General features: G+C 28.9%; 1 protein-coding gene across 1 annotated transcript; it reads right to left on the bottom strand.

Moving 5' to 3' along the window:
- Positions 1 to 3867: 3867 nt before the first annotated feature.
- On the bottom strand, positions 3868 to 4590 carry LOC132947797 (uncharacterized). Its single transcript, XM_061018029.1, has one exon. It carries the CDS (start codon positions 4588 to 4590, stop codon positions 3868 to 3870), a length of 723 nt encoding a protein of 240 aa, XP_060874012.1.
- Positions 4591 to 21617: the final 17027 nt, after the last annotated feature.

Below are 21617 nucleotides of genomic sequence, written 5' to 3'. Positions count from 1 at the left end.
CAAATTATCTGTTTATTGAAACTTAAATGTCATCTTACTGTATTAAACTAAATAGGTGTGATTGGGGCCATCAATGGCTGCCACATTAATGTCAATCACCATTAAAGCAAGCAGACACCTACACTAACCGTACGCTAGGAAAGAGCATCATTTTGCACGGAAGGAAAACTTTTCACCAATATCTCAGTTGGATTCCTGGGTCGTATTCACGATGTACGAGTATTAGTGAATTCTGAACAATACAAAATGATAACTAATGAAGGACCGCATTAGTTATTTTATAATAAATTTCATTTATTAGAGGACACAGCGTATCCTAATCGTAACTGGTTAATAACAACATATAAAGATTATGGAAATATAACTCAGCGTAAAAAAATTTAATTACCTTCCCTCGAAAACAAGGGTATTTATTGAATGTGCGTTTGGTTTGTTGAAAGACCGCTAGAGAAGGCTGTTATATTTAAATAAAACAAATATTGAAAATGCTTCCAATGTTATCTTAACTTGCTACTTTTTACACAATTTTTGTGTAATTGTAAATAATGATACCCTAAATGAAATTATCAGTGATTATCAGAAATTTGACACATATTAAGCAGTAAATAGGGCAAACATTGTTGAAAGGCAGCCAGGGAATTCTAAAAGAGATGAGTTATTAGATATGTTTATTTATTTATTTATTCATAGCACTAAAATATTTTCTTATAAGATGCATAACAGGTTAAATTAAATTATTAATATTATTATTATAAATTTACAACTAATATAAATAAATATTTTAAGGTACAAATGCCAGCATATTATTCTTTTAGATATATTAGTACCTCAAATATGCTTTTACGAACAATTTCTTAATATTTTAAATAATTTAAAACAAACAAATTTACCATCATATTATTGTTGACAACATTTAACTTTCCAAAAAATTTCTGCTTATTTGATGATTTTTACTTATTAGGTGCCTATTGCATATTTCGACAAAATTTGATTAAAATTAAATGAAATTATATACCTACTGTTTTCAAAACTTAAAAAATATAAAATAAAATTTCATTGAGTAGGTACTACATTATCTTTTTTTTTGGACTAAAAACTTATTGTTTTTTGATTACCTAATATCAGTTTGATCGTTCTGTTATAAACTAGCAGTTGGGTTAAATGCTTAGCTTATAGTTTGCAGGTAGCAAGACCGTGGGTAAAGGATTTCTTAGGTAGGTTTGACAAAATAATTAGACTTTGTTGAAAAGTTAAGTTGTATATTAAATTTCATCTTCATAAAATACTCTAAGTCCAAATTGACGAAATTGTTATGTTGTCTCTCGTGAAGGTGCTCGTATGGTGAAACACGTCTAATCTACAGGCCGTTTCGGGTCTGGTTTTATAGGGCCTCCTGCTCTCCTACTTCCCACAAGTCTATCGATATATCCGTGGACTTCACAGGATGTTGTTTAATTTATTATCGATACATTTCCACGCCTGGTTATTCCAAGAATTGTATCTCATTATCATATTTCCAATATATGCCACACGCCATCCGCCAATATCCAGATACCGCGCACGATCCATGCATATATCTTTGGTCCCGGGTAGAAAGGGCATAAGTCAATTTGACCAACTTTTTGAGACAGCAGTAACAATGTTTGAAAATTCCTACGTGTAAGTTCATTATATCCTTAGATATTTAAGGTATTTTTATTTTGTATATATTACATTCCTAATACATGTAACCATTAAAATTCTTGATACTATGAATATTTAACGAGATAACTGTAGTTATGCCCTTTTGATTTCACTAGTTTTGACTTAAGCCTTTTTGTCCACGACTTATGCTCTTTTGATTTCTCTTTTACTGACTTATGCCCTTCTTGTCCACGACTTATGCCCTTTTGAGTTCACTTATTTTGACTTTTGTACATGACTTTTCAAATAAATAAATTATCAGATAAAAATATCACAGAACAGGTACACTAATGTCTAATACATAGAATATAGTAATAAACTAATAACCAATAATTATAGTATATTAATTTATTATTTTTATGAAAAAAAAAATGTATTACTTTTACAACTCTCAGATAGGTACTCACTCATAAAGTACCTACACTAATACAATGTTGGCAGTTGGCACCTACAATATTATAGAAATACAATTAATACAAAACATTATAATTCAAAAAAAAAAAATATTAAGAACTTTAACAAACTTCAAGTGACTCATCAAGTACACTAAACTAATTCAACATTTTAAAGAAATAAAAACAGTATAAAATAATATTATAATAATTGAAAAAAAATATTAAGAACTTTAACAAACTTCAAGTGACTCATCAAGTACACTAAACTAATACATTAAATAAAATTAAAACAGTATAAAATATAATAATTGAAAAAAAAAATGTTATATTTTTAAAATATTACAACATAATAAAATTAAAAATTGTTTAATGAATCACATTATTAATCACTTTCACTCAAGTCTGGGTCATATGAAGCATCTTCATTTTGATCGTCCTTTAAATTCTTATAAAATGCATGATAAATATTCGGTATTAATGGTAGTAAATCAATTAAATCTTTTTTTAAGCTGGATCTAATGATATAATATTTGCCATATTTTTTGAGCCTCTTCGAATCATATTTAAAGTTTTAAATTCCTCTTCTTCACTTAGACTGGTTTTATACAATAGCTTACCCAACATTGATGCACAGTATCTGACCCATGAAACATCGTGCCAAATAAACTTATTGCCATCTTCATTAGTCTTTCTCATGACTAAAGGGCCTTTTACAATCTTACCAAAGTCATATATTTCACTTTGTTTCATTTCATCTACATGAAATGGTTTTTTTTTGTTAGTACAACTTATTAATGTAGCCCAATCCCTTGGATAAGCTACAATGGTTTCTGACTTTTTTTTTTGTTTTTCAATAAGTGAATGATCACAATCACACTCCATATGTGTATGTCCTGGCTCTAAAAATTTGTGATTGATTTCTTGTAACGTTTTCTTTTTTGATAATAGAGCAAAGAACATACTGACCATGTGGGAATTCTTGTTTTGTCCTGCACAAGAATCAGAATATAAAGTAACTGTTTTTATAGTATCTGGTAGTTTCATAAGGTCCTTGAAAACACATGATGCAATTTCATTGCCTCCCCTACGAGCAACTTCTTCATGCCACAAATAACAGGAAGCTTGTCCTGATGCGTGATTGTGTGTTGTTAAATTATATGTCCAGTACAAACGTTTATAGAATGCCACAGAGGTCTCCAAAAATGGTGTTGGCAAGCATTGTTGAAGATCAAAAGTAATGCAAATATTTGTTGAATCCAATTTTGATTTTTCTTTGTCCAGGCGTTTGAAACTGTAAGCGTCATCAGCATTTTTAATATGCTTATCACGCTCATTAATTAAATTTATTTTGATTTCAGCATTTTGTTCCATTTCAATTCTCATTTTAAACGAATCACATTTGTGACAGGTGTCGGCAGGGCCGTCTTAAGCTTTGCAGGGGCCCATGGGCACCTGGAGCTAAAGGGGCCCTTTTAGTAGGCCTACAAAAGTTGAATAAAAATATCAAAAGTTTATTTAATATGATTTATTTAATATTAATTAAAAACTATGTACATTTCACTGAATAAAAAAAAACAATGAAACTTATATTTTATTTTTATGTGTTTATTATTATTATTTATGTTTATATGTTTATCGTTTATGTGTATCGTTAAGTAAGCAACGGCTTTTTTCGAGATTTCTGATGTGCAAAATCTTCAATTATATCTTCGAAGTCTAGTTTTTGAAGGAGATCACTTTCTATGCACATTATTGACAAATTGGTTAACCGTTCTTGCAACATAGTTGTTCATAATTCGTTTTTTATTCTTTTTAGTTGTGAAAATGAGCGCTCCCCACTGCAATTGGTGATCATGAGGCAAAGGAAAATCCTTGTGGCAACTTCCACGTTTGGGAATGTTTCTGCTAATTTGTCTGCTTTTATTAAAGAATGTATGTCTAAGATACTTAAGTCCATGGATTCATTTTTGAAGGTTTTCAAGTATTCCCTTAAATGAAAACATTCTGAATTTAACTCATTAGTGTTTATGTCTTCACAATAGAAATCTGCCAATTCTTTGCATTTTTTTTTCAAATGATTAGGTTCAATTGTTCGTAACTGAGTAAAAAAACTAAAACGTTCATTAATTTCTTTGTACGATTCCGATCGTTGCATTAAATGTGTATTTAGCGTGTCGATTATGGGAAGGAACGTTTCTACATAAAATTTTTCTTTACCACTCAACTGCACAGTCTCTGATGGATTTTCCAAAAAAGTAATACGTGTGCTTCGAATTCTTATTCTTTGAAATTTATCTTTATAGTCAGAATTTGGATTAATTTCTTTGGCGGCCGATTCATACTGATCAAAATTATTGCGTGCATTACTAATATACTCGCTAAGTGATGCAAACAGTTTTGTTGCAACGTCCATTGTTATAGTATTATTCTGTAAACTTAAGCTTGTTTTATTTATAGCTCCCAGAAGGTCATTCCATGTCTCAGTTAGGATAACGGTCTCCAATTTTTCCATTTTTTTGCCAAGACTTTGTGCCTCGTTTTTCGTTTCTGCTGATTGATCGGTGTTTTAAGCAATTAATAATAAAGCTTCAAAAATATGATTATAACCATTGTGCAAAGCATTAATAGCATCAGCTCGTGCCGACCATCTGGTTTCAGATAAGTTTTTCAGAACTTTTTGTCCGCCTAAACATCCTTTTAATATCTTCCATCGATTGGTTGAACTTGAAAAAAAATTGAACAATTTCTGGACTTATTGAAAGTATGATACTGCTTCTGAAACACATCCAACCGCTTGGACCCCTACCAGGTTCAATGAATGTGCTGCACACGGGACGAAAATTGCAAATTTACATTGCTCTTTAATTCTTGCCTGTAGCCCAGAATACTTTCCTGCCATATTTGCTGCGTTGTCGTAACTCTGCCCACGACAATTTTTTATTGGAATTTTATGGTCTTCCAAAAAGTTTAAAACCGTATCTGCTATATATTGCGCTTTATGCTCTTCGATAGGCAAAAATTGCAAAAATCTCTCAATAGGCTTTCCGTCTTTAACAAACCGTACAATAAAAGTGAGTTGGTCCACATGAGATAGATCTGGAGTGGAATCGACGCTTATTGAATAGTATTTTGCTGCTTTTATTTCACTAATAATTGTTGTTAACACTTTTTCCCCCATTATATTAATAAATTCGTTGCAAATATTTGCAGACAAATATGATGTACTTCCTTTTCCACGACTTCCGTAGTTTTGTATATGATCAGCTAGAAAAGGGTCAAATTCGCTTATTAATTCTAAGCATCCCAAATAATTACCGTTATTTTGAGATCCCAACATTTCATTATCACCACGAAATCCAAGTCCCCTTGAAGCCAAAAACTTTACCACAGCAACAATCCTTTTGAGTACATTCTTCCAATAATTGATTTCAGCATTGTATTGAGAAATCAATCCATTATCCACTCGAGCAATAGTTTTGCTTCTTGAGACATACTTCATCATTGATTGCTTGTGTAGTGAACTATTCTCATGCTCCATTAAAAAGTTACTAATATGTTTCCAATCTTTGTATCCATTAGAAGAACTCAAACTGTTGCCTATAGTAATAGTATAATTAAAAATACGACAGCAATAACAATATACAGATTTCTTCAACGGCGAATATATGAGCCAACTTCTTTCTACACACTCTCCATTCGTCAATTTGCGGGTGAAAACATTTCTAGTCAAGCTTCTAGTTTTTGTTTTACCACTTACATCTGAAAAACTTGTAAAAGTTTCGGAGAAGTCACTATTCTGGAAAAACTCTGGTCCTTTGAGTATCCAAATATCGCGTTTTTCTTCAGTTAAAATATCATCACAGTAAGTACCAGGGTCGTGAGATATATTTTCTATATGTGTATTTGTAGTAAAATTTGGAGTTGATGAACTCAAAACACTAGTTGTATCATTAAAAGTGGGTCCAATTTCTGGACTTTCAAATTTAGAGGTACCTTGATATAACGAGGTCGAAAACTCATTCTGCCTGTTAGTTTCCTCGAGTGTAAAAAATGAAGTAAGCTTAGGCAATTTGTTAATTTTTTCTTTTTGGATCGCAATTTTTTTTCTTTTGTCTGAACCACTCAAATATGTCCTTTTTGACATAATTAAATGAGACTACAACTCTATTACAGACACTAATAAAATGTTATATTTTATATTTTTATTATAGTTAAATAAACTAAACGAAACGGACAAACGGCGCACTTATACTGACAGTCAGTTTTATTGTGTAATGTGTATTTACTGAAAACGTTCAAAATAAAATTCCTATTCAATTCACTGCTTTGACATAATTAAGATAAGATAACTAATCTAGTACATAAACATAATGCGGGCAGGTGGAAACTGATATAGATTATTGGCACTGCAGTAATTGATTTATATATTATATAAAACTTGTTGTAGTTTCTTGCATTTGTGTGGGTAACCCCTCCCGCTCCCGATCGAAGCATACTCCGCGAGTCGTTGCCGATAACCGTCGTAATCGTATAGGATCGGTAACGGCTAAAACATTACAATTTAAAATTGTAATTTCGATTTGGCCGGGGGCCCCATTTGGATGGGGGCCCTGGGCACGTGCCCCACGTGCCCATAGGGTAAAGACGGAACTGGGTGTCGGCTTTTTTCACTTTAAAAGATAAATTGGTAGTTTTAAATTCTCTTTCATATATTGTTCTTCCAACTGGTTCAGATGTTGTCAACCGGTATAATTCGTACATTTTTTTAAGATTAAGATGAGATGCTAAATACTTTTTATTATTTGTTTTACGTGTATAATGGCTTTCGTATGCTGGGAATGAAAGAATATGTTTATGTACATCTATGATAGCAGCTTCAGTTTTTTTATTTGGTGAAGGTCCAAGTCCTCGTTGATCTTTTTTTGCTATACCTGTAACTGAATTTGTGTACTTGTTTTCTAGAACTGTTCTAACAAATTTTTCTTTCTCGTCTTAAGTGATTAAAAAACATTTTTTGCAACATTTTTTACGATTACCATCAATAGTAAAGTAGTAATGATAAGTAACATTTCTTTCTTTTAATGATGTGTCGACTCTTTTTCTTGTAACTACAGTTTTTGTTTTAGTTTCTGCTGCAGCGATATAGTCTAGTCTTCTTGTATTACAACCAAGACTCCAATACTCATTAAAAATAGTATTTTTATGAGGTTCTAACCAACTTTTACAATTCAAGCGACATTCTTGTAAAGGCTTTTCATTAGAACGACCAGGTATACTTTTACCTTTTGCAGTAACATAAGGTAATCCTTTTTGACGGTTTGTTGTGCGTAACTTTCTAATTTTTCTTCCAAAAGGTTTATCAGTATTAATATGTTCATTAGCTTGTGTCACTATGTCATCTTCACTATCTAAAAAATATGATAATTCATTAAATTATAGTTTGTAGTTTATTTAATATTATAATTATTTAAATACCTACCTGTAGTATTATGGAATGGTGCCTCTTGCAATGAGCCATCATGTACTTCATAATCTAATAAATTAATTTTGATATGATATAAAAACTAATCTAATAAATTGAGATTACTTAAATTCAGTTTTACAAAACATATTTATAATTATTTATATTTACCTATGTCAGCCTGAATAGTTTCTTCAGGAGATACTCTGGTATCATCACATAATACTATTGGTTGGTCTGGACCTAATTTTAATGTTAAAAAAATTACTGAAACATACTGATCAAGACTTGACTAAGACCAATCAAGTACTTAAATACCATTAAATTAAGTATTTTAAATATTATTCAAATACTTTTAACATTTATTTTTACATTTTTTATAATAGCAAAATACTAAAAATAAGTATGATAATAGTAGAACTATTATTATTACTTTTAAATAAAATATTTTTACTAAAATATTATGTTTCATAACTTTTTAAATCATTTTTCATAACTTTATATAACTATTTCAAATTAACTACTCTCTTTATTATTATTGTGCTTGATATATTGTATCTTAATAAAACTATTTTTATACTCACTTAAGTTGTTTAAAAGTGTTAAAGTTCCTCCTTCTAAATTATCTTGTAGAAAACCTATTATCAATAATTAAAAATACATAAGTACATTTTCAATAATTTTCTTTTTCATAATAGGTACCTACTCAAAATGGTGTGATCATAATATTATTATCATCATAATTTAATTTTGGCTTTACAGCATGAAATTATATTTTAAATTGTAAAAATAAAATGTAAATCACCATTAGAGGATTCGTTGACCATATTACTTATAAATGAGTCTTGCATTAATGTATGAATTTCATCTTCATGCCCTGATAAATCTGATTCATTTGATACATATGGTTGTAAATTTGGATTAAAGTCTTTATCATTGTCAGTGTCATCCACAGAAGTATCTGTTAATAATAATTTTTTGAATTGTAATAATTATTATAATTTAATAGATAAGTATGATTTAAGTATGTTGTACTTTACCTGAATCATCTGAGAATATTCTGTTTTTCCTTTTGTAGTGTTGATTGCTGTCTATTAAGTATAACACTAATATTAATTTAATTTGTTATTATTATAATTTTATTATTTATAATATTACCTGGTTTACAATGCTTTGAAGAACTAGTCATATCGACCATTTGAATAGTTCTTTTCCTCATTTTGTTGTTTTTAACTCAAAAAAAAGGTTCAGTTCAAAACCAGAGTTATTAAATAAATCAAAATTGACCATAAAAATGTCAAGTGTCAACAATAAACTAATATTGGAACGCAAACTCATTATCATTCTATCAAAAGAATGAAATATAGACAAAAATAAATTGTTTTTTCTTATAAATAACTCTATGTAAGTACCACGGCAATGGCCAAATATTATTGTTTTTTCTGTTGGTATAACTGCTGTTTAAACTTATCATATAATATTATTATGAGAGATTAAATTCTGTAATCATTAATACCGATTATAATATTATATTTTTATAGTAATAAATTAATTTTTATCATTGACTTATGCCATTTTTACATGAGATATAATATTACACTACAAAAGGCGTAAGTCATATTAAGCCTTATGTACCTGAGCAATAAAATGGTATAAATGGCATAAGTCAACATACGCCTTTTCTACTGAACGTAGAAACGATCATGTTGAGATATTCTCTATTTATTTTTTCAATAATATTAGTAATATTCGTCACTGACTTATGCCAATTGGACCAAAAAAATCACCAAAAATCAAGCTTTAAATTTTCCGGAAAAAATTTTTTTGTGAAAAATTGACTTAAGCCTTTTCTACCCGGGACTAAAGATATGTTATAAGTAATAACCACATAATATCATATTATCATATTCATATAATTACGATTATATTTCTTCTGTAGGCTATTCTTTGTGGTTGTTCCAAAAATTAGAAATATGTACTACGTTTTGATTACTGGATTTAAATATTAAATCTGAGTATTTCGCCCTGTGGTTACTATTCCTTAACCTGTTCAGGTGAGACTGTAGAACCTATTGGATATCAATATCATCCACATTTACTTTGTTAGTAATATCTCTTTCTATATTCAAAATGGATAAAAATGTAAAGCGATCTTGCGTTATGGAGGACCTATGCCAATTTTTTATTCTTCGCATTGAAGAAAATTATCTCTCACAAGTGGCTGAACTTTATAGATAAAGCCACTTGTAACAATTTAAACAGGTTTAGATACGTTTGATTTTCAACGACTTCTTTGACATCATTCAAATTGAAATCGGTTTTTTTACTACTCAAAAGATTAAGTGCCACTTTCATCTCTGCTTGTAAGTCACTTTTTGATATGCGTAGTAAATCCTATAATTATTATAATTAATTAATTATTTTTCATTATTCTATTATATAATTTATCGTATGATCCAGACAGTACAGACGTACAGTATACGGTAAACATGTTTCCGCAAAACATATCTAATAACAAGACTATCATAGTTCCACCTGTTATAAGAAATTATCACACCGAGTTGCTTTCATTCGCACCCATATCACTAGACCAAGACGATTTTGTTCAAAACTCGTTACAATTACGGGCCGCTTGATATTTATTGATAACCGAAGAAACGTTTCAAAGATTTGCAGAAATATTGTTAAAATTATGTAATTGTACAGTACGTACTGTTAAATTTATATTTATTAGGATGAAAAATGTATTCAAATCTCCAATCATGGCTCTGGGTGTTTATATCGTGTGCGACGAACGGTTTTATCGAAAATTTCCCGTCAGCGTTGTGCCTTTTGTTAGAGCGTTTATATGGACCATCAACCACAGTATAATTCGCAATTATTATAATGATACCGTAGGAGACGCAATATACAATTTGATAAACGTTCGTGAAGAATTAGTAAACATACACAACTGGTTGATAAATTTCAGTCGAATAGATCGAATGCGAATGTTAAACGACAAAATCAAATCTATAGCTACAGAACTCATACCACTGCCGATACAAAGACCGGACAATATTATCGACGATTATTTAAGTAAAATTAATAATATATAATGTTTTAATTTATAAAAAAAAAAATTATAATTTATATTTTTTATTTATTCAATATTGTAATTAGTAGTATACTGTTGTAAAATAGACAAATATTATTATAATATACTCCAGGGCTTAGTTTTTATTATTATATTGGTGATGTGTTAGTTTTTTTTTAATATATTGTAAATGTTTTAACTATTTTTTTTTCTGAATATTTATTTATAATATAAAAAATTTATCCAATGTTGGTTTTTTTATTTTAGATAATTTAAAACTAAATTTCAGATAATGATTTTAGTCATTGGGTATTTTTTCCCACAAGGTTTCCACATGACATTATTTGAAACCTACAACAAAATAGCAACGTATGTGTTAATTCGAGTTTTATATAATATGCACAAAAGTCTGTCACTTATTTTTGGTCGTATATGATATCGGATTATGTTGAGACAATACATTTGTGTGGGTGTGTATCTTAATTTAAAAATTAATCAAAAAAAACTTATTTGAATACTATGTATATTTTAAAATTCTGATATGCTTTATAATTTTTTTTTACTCGTATTATACACCATTGATCTCTATTAATGAATATTGATAAAATTATAATATAATAAAAAAATAAAATAAAAATATATAATTATTAAACTATACGATATGATTTATTAGATTATGGTTGTTTTATTATTTTTAAAGTTTTAAAAAATTTCTCACATGACGTAGTTTACAATAACAATATAGTTTTTTCCAACAGTCTTAAAAATGAAACAGACGATCCGGAGACTGAAAACAAAAAAACTTCAAAGAATGTAAGAAAGTTTAGTGCTAAATGGCTTGAGAAGGAAGAATTTGCGAAATGGTTAGTACACAAAACAGATGCTACTGGAAAAGATTTCGCATATTGTAATGTGTGTAACTCGTCAATGAGTTCACATCTTACTGAGATAAAACGACATGGTTCATCGCCTAAGCATACTACAAATTCTAGACAAGTTTATCAACAAAAGAGTGTAGGTGAAGTTTTCAAGATGTCATCTTTAACAGAAAAAACAAGGATTGCTGAAATTAAAATGACTGCTTTCCTTGCAACAAAAAGTTTACCTCTATCTTTAACAGACCAACTTATTCCATTATGCAAATCTATGTTCCATGATTCGAAAATTGTAAAAAATATGTCTAGCGAGGACAAAAACAATAGCAGTCATGCAGAAAGTGTTGGGTAAAAATTTCCTCAATGACCTATGTAACACTCTTAAAATGCCTGGTACATTTTACTCCTTAATTATGGATGAAACAACTGACATGGCAGAAATTAAACAATGTGCAATTATTATAGTCTATTTTGATACCCAAACGATTATGTTTAAAACTCGATTCTTAGACATGGTAGAAACATCTTCAAGTAATTATTTATATTACATGTATTTTATGAACTATGAATTAACTTCCAAGTCTTACTTAATTTTAACATTTTTGTTTATTAATAGGTACTGCAGATCATCTGACTGAATTGTTGCTCAAATGCCTTGACGATAAAGGAATTCCAAAAGACATGTTTGTTGAATTTTCATCTGATACAACCTATGACTGGGTCAATTCATTCGGTTTTTACAAACCTTAAAACTGCTATACCAGATATAGCATGCATTAAGTGTGTTCATGTCATATGATACATTTATCATCCTCAAAAGCATGCTTAAAGCTTCCTCGATCTATTGAAGACCTACTACGAAACATTGAATCACACTTCAGTAGAAGCCATTCTCGACAAGTAAAGTATAAAGAATTTCAAGAATTTTTTCATGTTGAAATTCATAAAATTATATCGCCAGCCACAACTCGTTGGTTGTCACTGAAAGCCTGCGTAGATAGGGTCTTACAACAATTCCCTGCACTAAAAGAGTACTTTAGACTTGCTAGTTTTGAGGACCCTTCTAAAATAATTGAACAAATACATTTAAGTATAGAAAATTCTTTTACTCTCACAAATTTTAATACTTTATTTCAAAGTGAAGGCCCACTACTACATCTGTTGAAACTGGAAACGGAAAAATTATTAAAAACATTAGTAATGAATTATATGAATATTGAATATATTAGATCTTTTGATTCAATCGTGACGGTTTCACCAAATGTCATTCAATATTATATTCCTATAACTGATATTTATACTGGCGTAAATGCTACAGCCAGTATCTTAAATTTAAAAAGTAACAATTCTATTGATTCCAACGAAATAATAAATTTTTTTAAATCTTGCCAAGAGTTCTATATTGAGCTAGTAGTAGATATTAAAAAAAGGTTTATATTTGATGACCCTGTTTTTAAATGTATAGCTATATCTGACCCCGCAGTAATTAAAACATTTAGTATAAAATCGATAAGTCATGTAATTAAACGATTTACAGTATTAAATTCGTTAATAAGTAGTCTTGAAATGCTTGATCAGGAATGGAGAGAATTGGCACTTATGGATGAACCCTTGAATTCTAATTCTAATTCAAGTGATATTATGACATATTGGAGAAAAGTGTTTTTATTAAAAAATTCTTTAGGTGAAATTTATTTTCCGATATATGTATAATGATGAGACTATTACTGATTTTACCTTTTTTAAATGCCTCGGTTGAGCGTTTATTTAGTGATTTAAAAAACATAAAGACCCTACATCGCAATAAATTGCAAACCCAATCGATAGTTGGAATCCTTAGAACTAAAAACTCCATAACTGAGGGCGGGACCCGTTTCACCCAAAAATGACCGTACCCGTTTCGTCCGGGTACCCGTTTTGCCAAAATTTTGTTTTTATATGATTCCCGTTTCACCCAGAGTAGTTTAGACCAATTTAAAATTAAGTTGGCAATAGTTCAGTTAAATATTTGAGTATCATTTAGCGTTATCTAGAAAACACCACGAGTAAACATATCACGAATTTTACTAAAATGGCTGTGTTTTTAAAAAGTAAAAGAGACAAAGATATGGTAATGTTTAATAATTATAAATTCAATTTCGGTTCAAATAACGTAAATACATGCGAGGTTCGTTGGCGTTGTGTAAAACGTTCGTGTTCTGCCACGTTAAAAAAAAATTAATATTTTAAAAGATAAAAACACTTATTTATCAGCAAAACAAATTCACTATGCCAATAACTACACCAGTGCCAATAACTACCTACTTTACCCTATACTTTTGGTTCTAAAGTTGTAAATGAAGAAAATATTTTATTATCTGATCAAGATCGCCACACTCATATACCATGCAATGATTCAGATATAAACCGGCAAATGGTGAGTACAACTTGTAAACGAAAAGCTTCGGAAGAACTTTTTATATAACCAAAAAAATGTATTTTAAAAGAATTAGAACAGAACTCTCAACTTGCTGATGGCCTAACATCAAACAATTTTAATACAATTAGAAAAGTAATATATAAAAGTAGACGTAAAGTTCTTCCTGTGTTGCCAAGTAATATAATTGAAGCACACATGGCTTTAAATACATCTGAAACTGTAACCTCAAAAAATTAACCATTTGTTTTAATAAATAATCAAGAAAAAAATGTTATTATTTTTTCTTGTACGACTAATTTAATATTTTTAAATACGGTAGACAATATTTATAAGGATGGAACTTTTCAATATTGTGCGCGATTTTTTACACAAATGTTTACCATTCGTGGTTTTAAAAATGGGGTATTCTGCTTACAACGAATGCGTGCGAGTCGTTTCATTCGTTCTTCAATGACCATTTTTATTCTAATTCTCCATCTATATTAAGTTGGTTAAATGTTGTGAAAAACTTTGTTCAAACTGATACGTATATAAAATCAATAGCGTTAAAATACCAAAGACATCAAAAGATGCGAATATAATTAAAAGGAAAGTTCACAATCAGAAACAAATAACGAGGTACCGATCAAATGAAATAACTCGTTATGAATTCATAAAAAACATGTGTAATAATTTTAAAAATAAACTGTAGGTGGTAATAATAAATATATTTTGAAAAATGTGTTAATAAATTGAAAAAAAATTACGGCGTATAATAGTGCGTAAAATTTTTGGAAAACAAAGAGTATAGGCGATAAAATATATTTATTAATACCACCTACAGTTTATATCTGAATCATTGCATGGTATATGAGTGTGGCGATCTTGATCAGATAATAAAATATTTTCTTCATTTACAACTTTAGAACCAAAAGTATAGGGTAAAGTAGGTAGTTATTGGCACTGGTGTAGTTATTGGCATAGTGAATTTGTTTTGCTGATAAATAAGTGTTTTTATCTTTTAAATTAATCATTTGTTTTTTATCAATTGGTTAAACTGATTAATTTTCGCTCCAAAAATTATCAACATTCTATGATTGCTGATTAATATTGAAAACACAAAGACAAAACTACGCCTCAGCTCGCCGTGGAAACAAGTAAGAAATTAAATTATTTTCGTAATATATTTTGGTATGAATTTAAGCTTTTATTCCATTGTATAATAGCGTTAAATGTTAGTGATATTATTTAATGAATTTTAAGAATATTTAGAATGCAATCAACAAATTTATTTAATCAATTTTAATTTTTAAATTTGTTTTAAAGAAGTTGACAATAACTAGTATGCTTTTTTCATGATTTTCAGTAATTGTCATGGCCTGCCAATAACTGAATCAACATTAAAATACATAATTACATTATTGGCATTAAGATTTATCAGAATTGTCTATATAACCAAATTGAGATTTTAATTAGACTATAGGTAGATACCTAATTTATTACTATTTTAATCAAATAATGCAGTTATTAATTTACAATGTAAACTGCTTTACAGAGATGCCAAAAAAATCAAATTCATTTTCTGATTTAAATCTGATAGAAGCCATAAAGGCAGTAGACAATGGAATTTCTAAAAAAGCTGCTGCCAAACAATTTGGAGTTGCTAGGTCAACTCTACAATTTAGAATAAAACATAGGGATAAAGAAACATTTTCATGTGGACCTTCAAGTGTTTTGAGTGTTGAAGAAGAGAAATCACTTGTTAAATGGCTTCTAGATTGTTCTAAAAAAGGATTTCCTAGGCGACGTGAGGATCTACAACAGAGTGTTAAATTGTTTTTGAATGACCAGGGAAGATCTAGTCCGTTTACTAATAATTTGTCTGGTAAGTAATTATAAAATATATTTTAATTAGTAGGTAATTATTATACCTATATTATAAGTAAAGTGTGGGATATTTCATGTCAAATAATTTGAACAAATATAAATATTATGTAGGTACACTAAAAAAGTAAATTTGTTTCTATAAAAATAATTTTGTTTAATAAACAAATATAAAAATGGAAGGATTTATTAATTTAAGTAATTCAAATTTTATACTTACATGTATAAGCCTTTAATACTACCTAAGATTACTTATCTTCTTTATATTTTTATGTATCAATGAATATTATTTTTATAATTTTGAAAAATAAAGTATTTAGTATACCTATTGAATACCTAGGTACTGTATGTCATGTATTTGACACCACTAGCTTAAATTAATTTTTATAATTTATTTATTTTAGGAATTACTTGGTATAAAGCATTTTTAAAAAGAAATCCTATAATTTCACAATGAACCAGTGAGCATGTAACTTCTGCTAGTGGAAATGTGAGCGAAGAAAATATAAAAAAATGGTTTAATGACATTCATGCATATTTATCTGATGAAAAATTGGTAGATATTTTAAATGACCCAGAAAAAATTTTCAATGGTGACGAAACTGGTTTTTCACTCTGCCCTAAAACCAAATCTGTCTTAGAGGGGCTAAAGATATTTATGAAATCGCTAAAGGGAATGAAAAAGAAAATATTACTGCCATGTTTACATTTAATGCATGATGCATAAATGATGTGTAATCCAATGATCATTTATAAATATCAAAGAATACCTCAAAATATAATTGACACAATACCACCTCATTGGGGAGTTGGGCGGTCAGATACAGGTTGGATGAAAGCAGAAGTTTTTTATGAATATATAGCAAATATTTTCTACCCGTTTCTTGTTGATAAAATATTCGATTTCCAGTTCTTCTTTTTGTTGATGGGCATAAAAGCCACTTAACATATCAATTAAGTACTATATGTTCAGACTTAAAAATAATTTTAATTGCATTATACCCAAATGCAACCCGTATTTTACAACCTGCAGATGTATCTGCATTTAGGCCTTTGAAATCTGGATGGAAAAAAGGTTTATCAGAATGGCGAAATAAAAATCCGCACAGTTCGGTGACAAAAAAAGATTTTGCACTGATACTTGATGCTGTATTAAAAACTACTGTTAAAAGTAGTACCCTAATAAACGGTTTCAAAGCATGTGGTTTCTTTCCTTGGAATCCAGATCAAATAGATTATAAAAAATGCTTGGGTCTATTGAAGAAGAAAAAGAAATGAGAAAGAAAACTAGGGAAGAAAACAAAATATTGAAAGAAACAAAACCAAAAAAGACAAATAAAAGAAATATTGTAAAAAATTTATTTTCAGATTTAAGAAGAAATTATAAACCAGAAACAGTGACTAGTCAAACTATTAATGTAGAAACTTTACAATTTAAGGATTCATTTAATATTATAGATGAACTACCAAGTTCACCAAACCCTTGTAGCAATATCTATAACAGTTGCATTATTAAAACAGGATGTTGTAAATTATGTAATACTGACATAGAACAATCAAACTTGGGTATTGAATGTAATTTTTGCTGTGATAAATTCCACCAAAAATGTGCCAACTATGATTCATTTTGTGATCTCAGTAGTGATGAAACACTTTTTATTTGCCAAAGTTGTGAAAAATCGGTAATTGTTAACTAAGTTTTATTTTAATGTTTTGATACTGATTAACTTGCATAAGATTTTTTTTATACCTATTTAGTTTGTTTTTATTATTCTTGAAAAAGTTATTTTCTTGATTTTTTTATATTAACTATTTTTAAAAAGATTTTCATGTTTTTTTTTTATTATTATATTATTCAAAGTTCTACCAAGAACCTACCTACCTATTTGGTACTTACATTTGTTTTATTTAGATATACTTTTGTTGTTTTTATAATTATAAATTTGTTAGATATGTTCCTATATAAAGAGATAATTAGTTTTATTTTATTGTTTTGATATTGATATTTATTTCATTATTTTATATTTTAATTAACTTACTCAAGATTTGTATACTTATTTTGTTATTTTTGATTATTCTTGAAAACATTATTTTCTTGTTTTCTTTATATAACCTAATTTTGAAAAGATTTTCATGTTTTTATTATTATTATACTATTTAAAGTTCTACCAAGAACCTAACTACCTATTTGGTTCTTAAATTTGTTTTATTAGCTAGGTATACTTTTGTTGTTTTTATTTATAATAAAAATTATGTTAAATAATAATAGTGATTTATATTGTTTTAATTGTTACAAAAATTGTTGCACACTTTGCATAGGACCTACTACTTAATCATTATAAATGTGAAATTATTTTCGTAAATTGTATTACCTGTGTAGAGGTAATACACTAACACTAACTGGAATCGTTAAAAAAAATAATTGTAGACAGTTTAGCATTGTAATCACTATACAATATATACCTAATATGGGGTAGGTAATAATTCTGGCTTACTATAAAATACCTATTTGGTATGTGATTCAATTTATAACAACCATTGCATAGGTAGTACCTAAGTATTATGAGGATCTGTGATATATTTTTAAGATAATTATACATTATTGTTCAAAGAAAATAATTTAATGGTAAGTACAATAATTTATCAATACCTATATACCTGTAGATATTTTTTCTTAACAAAAAAATAGTAAATAACTAAGTTTCTAATAGTCTCTAAAGAATTAAAACATAATTTGTCATATAATTTTAGTGGGTGCCAATAACTAATGATGAGAGTGCCAATAACCTCAACAATGTTGCCAATAACTAAATGTTTTGATATTTTTGTAAAGAACTATAAATATAAAAAAACCTATTACTTCTAAACCAATTTTGATAATCAACTTAGAAAGATAAAAACATTTTAAATAAAGTCAAAGAGAATTCAGTAATTTTAACCATGGTTAAACACAAGATATAGGTTAGGTAAAGATCGAAATTTCCTTAAGGTGCCAATAACTGCCTACTTTACCCTATAACGTGGCAGAACACGAACGTTTTACACAACGCCAACGAACCTCACATGTATTTACGTTATTTAAACCGAAATTGTATTTATAATTATTAAACATTACCATATCTTTGTCTCTTTTACTTTTTAAAAACACAGCCATTTTAGTAAAATTCGTGATATGTTTACGCGTCGACGTTGCATATACGCACTATGTACGCACTATACCGTGTGTCCGCGGAAACAGGGTACACTTTACCACTCATTACCCTGTACATATTTTTCAATTCTGTTTTCGGGACATTATATTAGACTATTGGATCTTTAATTTCGATGACTTACAATTTTTTTTACTCACGTATTTTACGCATGCGCAACACAACTTCACTTTTTTTAAATGACAACCCCTATTTTGAATGTCATTTTCGGATTAATGGATTTTTTCAAAGTAATTTTGATCTAACAAATATTACTCTTAATCCAATATTGACCGAATGAGAGCGATTTAAAATTTAAAAATAAAAACATTTAAAAAAATTATTTTGCTAACATTTATTTTTTAATTTTAATTTTATTATTTTAAACTCTACTACACATTTTTTATTTACAATTCAATTTACAAAAATCACTAAAATAAGTTACTCGATAAATTGTTCGAAAGTCCCTCCATTATTTAAAACCCATGCTTCAAATCGACGTGAACATTCACGATTAGTTGCTGACAGTATTTGATTTTCAGTCAATAGGTTACAAGCGTGTGTAATTTTATTTTTTAAGTCTTGAATGTTGATTGGAGGATCAGTATACACAGCATTTTTCAAATGTCCCCACAAAAAAAAATCTAACGGTGTAAGGTCAGGTGACCTTGGAGGCCACTCTACTGGTCCGTGTGTTGCAATAAATTGTTCACCAAATCTTACTTTTAAAAATTCTTGTACGATTCGGGAATTATGAGCAGGTGCCCCATCTTGTTGATAGTACATGTTTCTGCGTGTATCTAAGGGTAAATCATCTAAAAAAAGTGGCAAATCATCACGCAAAAAATTTAAATATCTTCTTCCCGTTAAAGTTCCGTCGTAGAAATGAGGCCCTAGTAACTTTCCACCAATCATACCAATCCATACGTTGGTACCCCAACATGTTTGAAAGTTTGTAGGAACAGCCCAGTGAGGATTTTCATTCGACCAATAACGATTATTTTGTTTGTTTAATACTCCATTATTAGTAAATTTACTTTCGTCAGTCCATAAAATATGATTTATTAATAATGGATCATTCTCAGACGCCACCGTAAACCAAGAAATAAAATTCAACCTTTTTTCTGGGTCTGTTATACGTAAATGTTGGACAAAGTCTGGTTTGTAAGGGTGTAGTTTGTATTTCTTTAAAATCTTATGAACTGATGTTTTGGATATGCCAACTTCACGTCCAACGTGTCTAACAGACGAACGTGGGTTAAGATGTACATATTATGCCAAGACTTGATTTTCAATATTCTCATTTAAATTTGGATTTGCACGAGGTTGTTGTTGAACAGCATTTGTTCTATTGAACGAACCATTTTCTTTTAACGACTTTTCAAGTTTTTGAACATAAGTATAATGAGGATGGTACCTATCTGGATATTGGCGGGAGTACATCGTTGTTGCTTCACGTGCATTTCTGTTACATTTTCCATAAATTAACAGTAACTGAACTTTTTCATGATTATTCATGATTGAATTTTTATTTTGACAAAACACAAACTTTATATTACCAATTGACAATACTAACAGAAAACGTAGAACTACTAAGACCGCAATGACACACGACTCTGATAATGAATATCGTAATAGGTCTTTAAATATAAAAATACCTATGTAATGGTATTTTAATAGGCATGGGTAGATTACGAAAATACCTTTAATGACCAATACTCTTAAATTATGACAAAAATAAATACAACTAAAAATAAAATAGGTAGATATTCATATGTTCATGAATGTATGATTACGTCGATTTGGAGCATGCGTTTTAAATAATGGAGGGACTTATGGTAACTAATGGTAACTTATGTTAGTGATTTTTGTAAATTGAATTGTAAATAAAAAATGTGTAGTAGAGTTTAAAATAATAAAATTAAAGTTAAAAAATAAATGTTAGCAAAATAATTTTTTTAAATGTTTTTATTTTTAAATTTTAAATCGCTCTCATTCGGTCAATATTGGATTGAGAGTAATATTTGTTAGATCAAAATTACTTTAAAAAAATCCATTAATCCGAAAATGACATTCAAAATAGGGGTTGTCATTTAAAAAAAGTGAAGTTGTGTTGCGCATGCGTAAAATACGTGAGTAAAAAAAATTGTAAGTCATCGAAATTAAAGATCCAATAGTCTAATATAATGTCCCGAAAACAGAATTGAAAAATATGTACAGGGTAATGAGTGGTAAAGTGTACCCTGTTTCCGCGGACACACTATACTGGTAATCTTTTTTGTTCATTACTTTTATAAGTTTTAAGTATGTAATTTGTTTTATTTATTGGTAAGGTACCTTTTTAAATTAGATAAGATAAGCTACGATTTCAATTTGATAACGACTGGATTATTACTATATAGGTTTTATAACGTTTCCTAAAATATAATATTTGACTGAACTATTGCCAACTTAATTTTAAATTGGTCGAAACTACTCTGGGCGAAACGGGAATCATATAAAAACAAAATTTGGGCAAAACAGGTACGATCATTTTTGGGTGAAACGGGCTACGACCATAACTGATTGTATATCATTTAAACCAACGTATTCAATGGTTAAAAGTAAAATTTGGGACATGCCATAATTTTATTTTATAATATTTTTGTTTTATTTTT

Source organism: Metopolophium dirhodum, chromosome 1 (genome assembly GCF_019925205.1).
Source record: "Metopolophium dirhodum isolate CAU chromosome 1, ASM1992520v1, whole genome shotgun sequence".
Classification (NCBI taxonomy): domain Eukaryota; kingdom Metazoa; phylum Arthropoda; class Insecta; order Hemiptera; family Aphididae; genus Metopolophium; species Metopolophium dirhodum.
The sequence above is the reverse complement of the archived record's forward strand: the minus strand, read 5'-3'. Positions and strand labels throughout refer to the sequence as shown.

Coding starts and splice junctions, on each gene's coding strand:
- LOC132947797 (XM_061018029.1), bottom strand. CDS start 4,590: ATGGAAAAATTGGAGACCGTTATCCTAACTGAGACATGGAATGACCTT.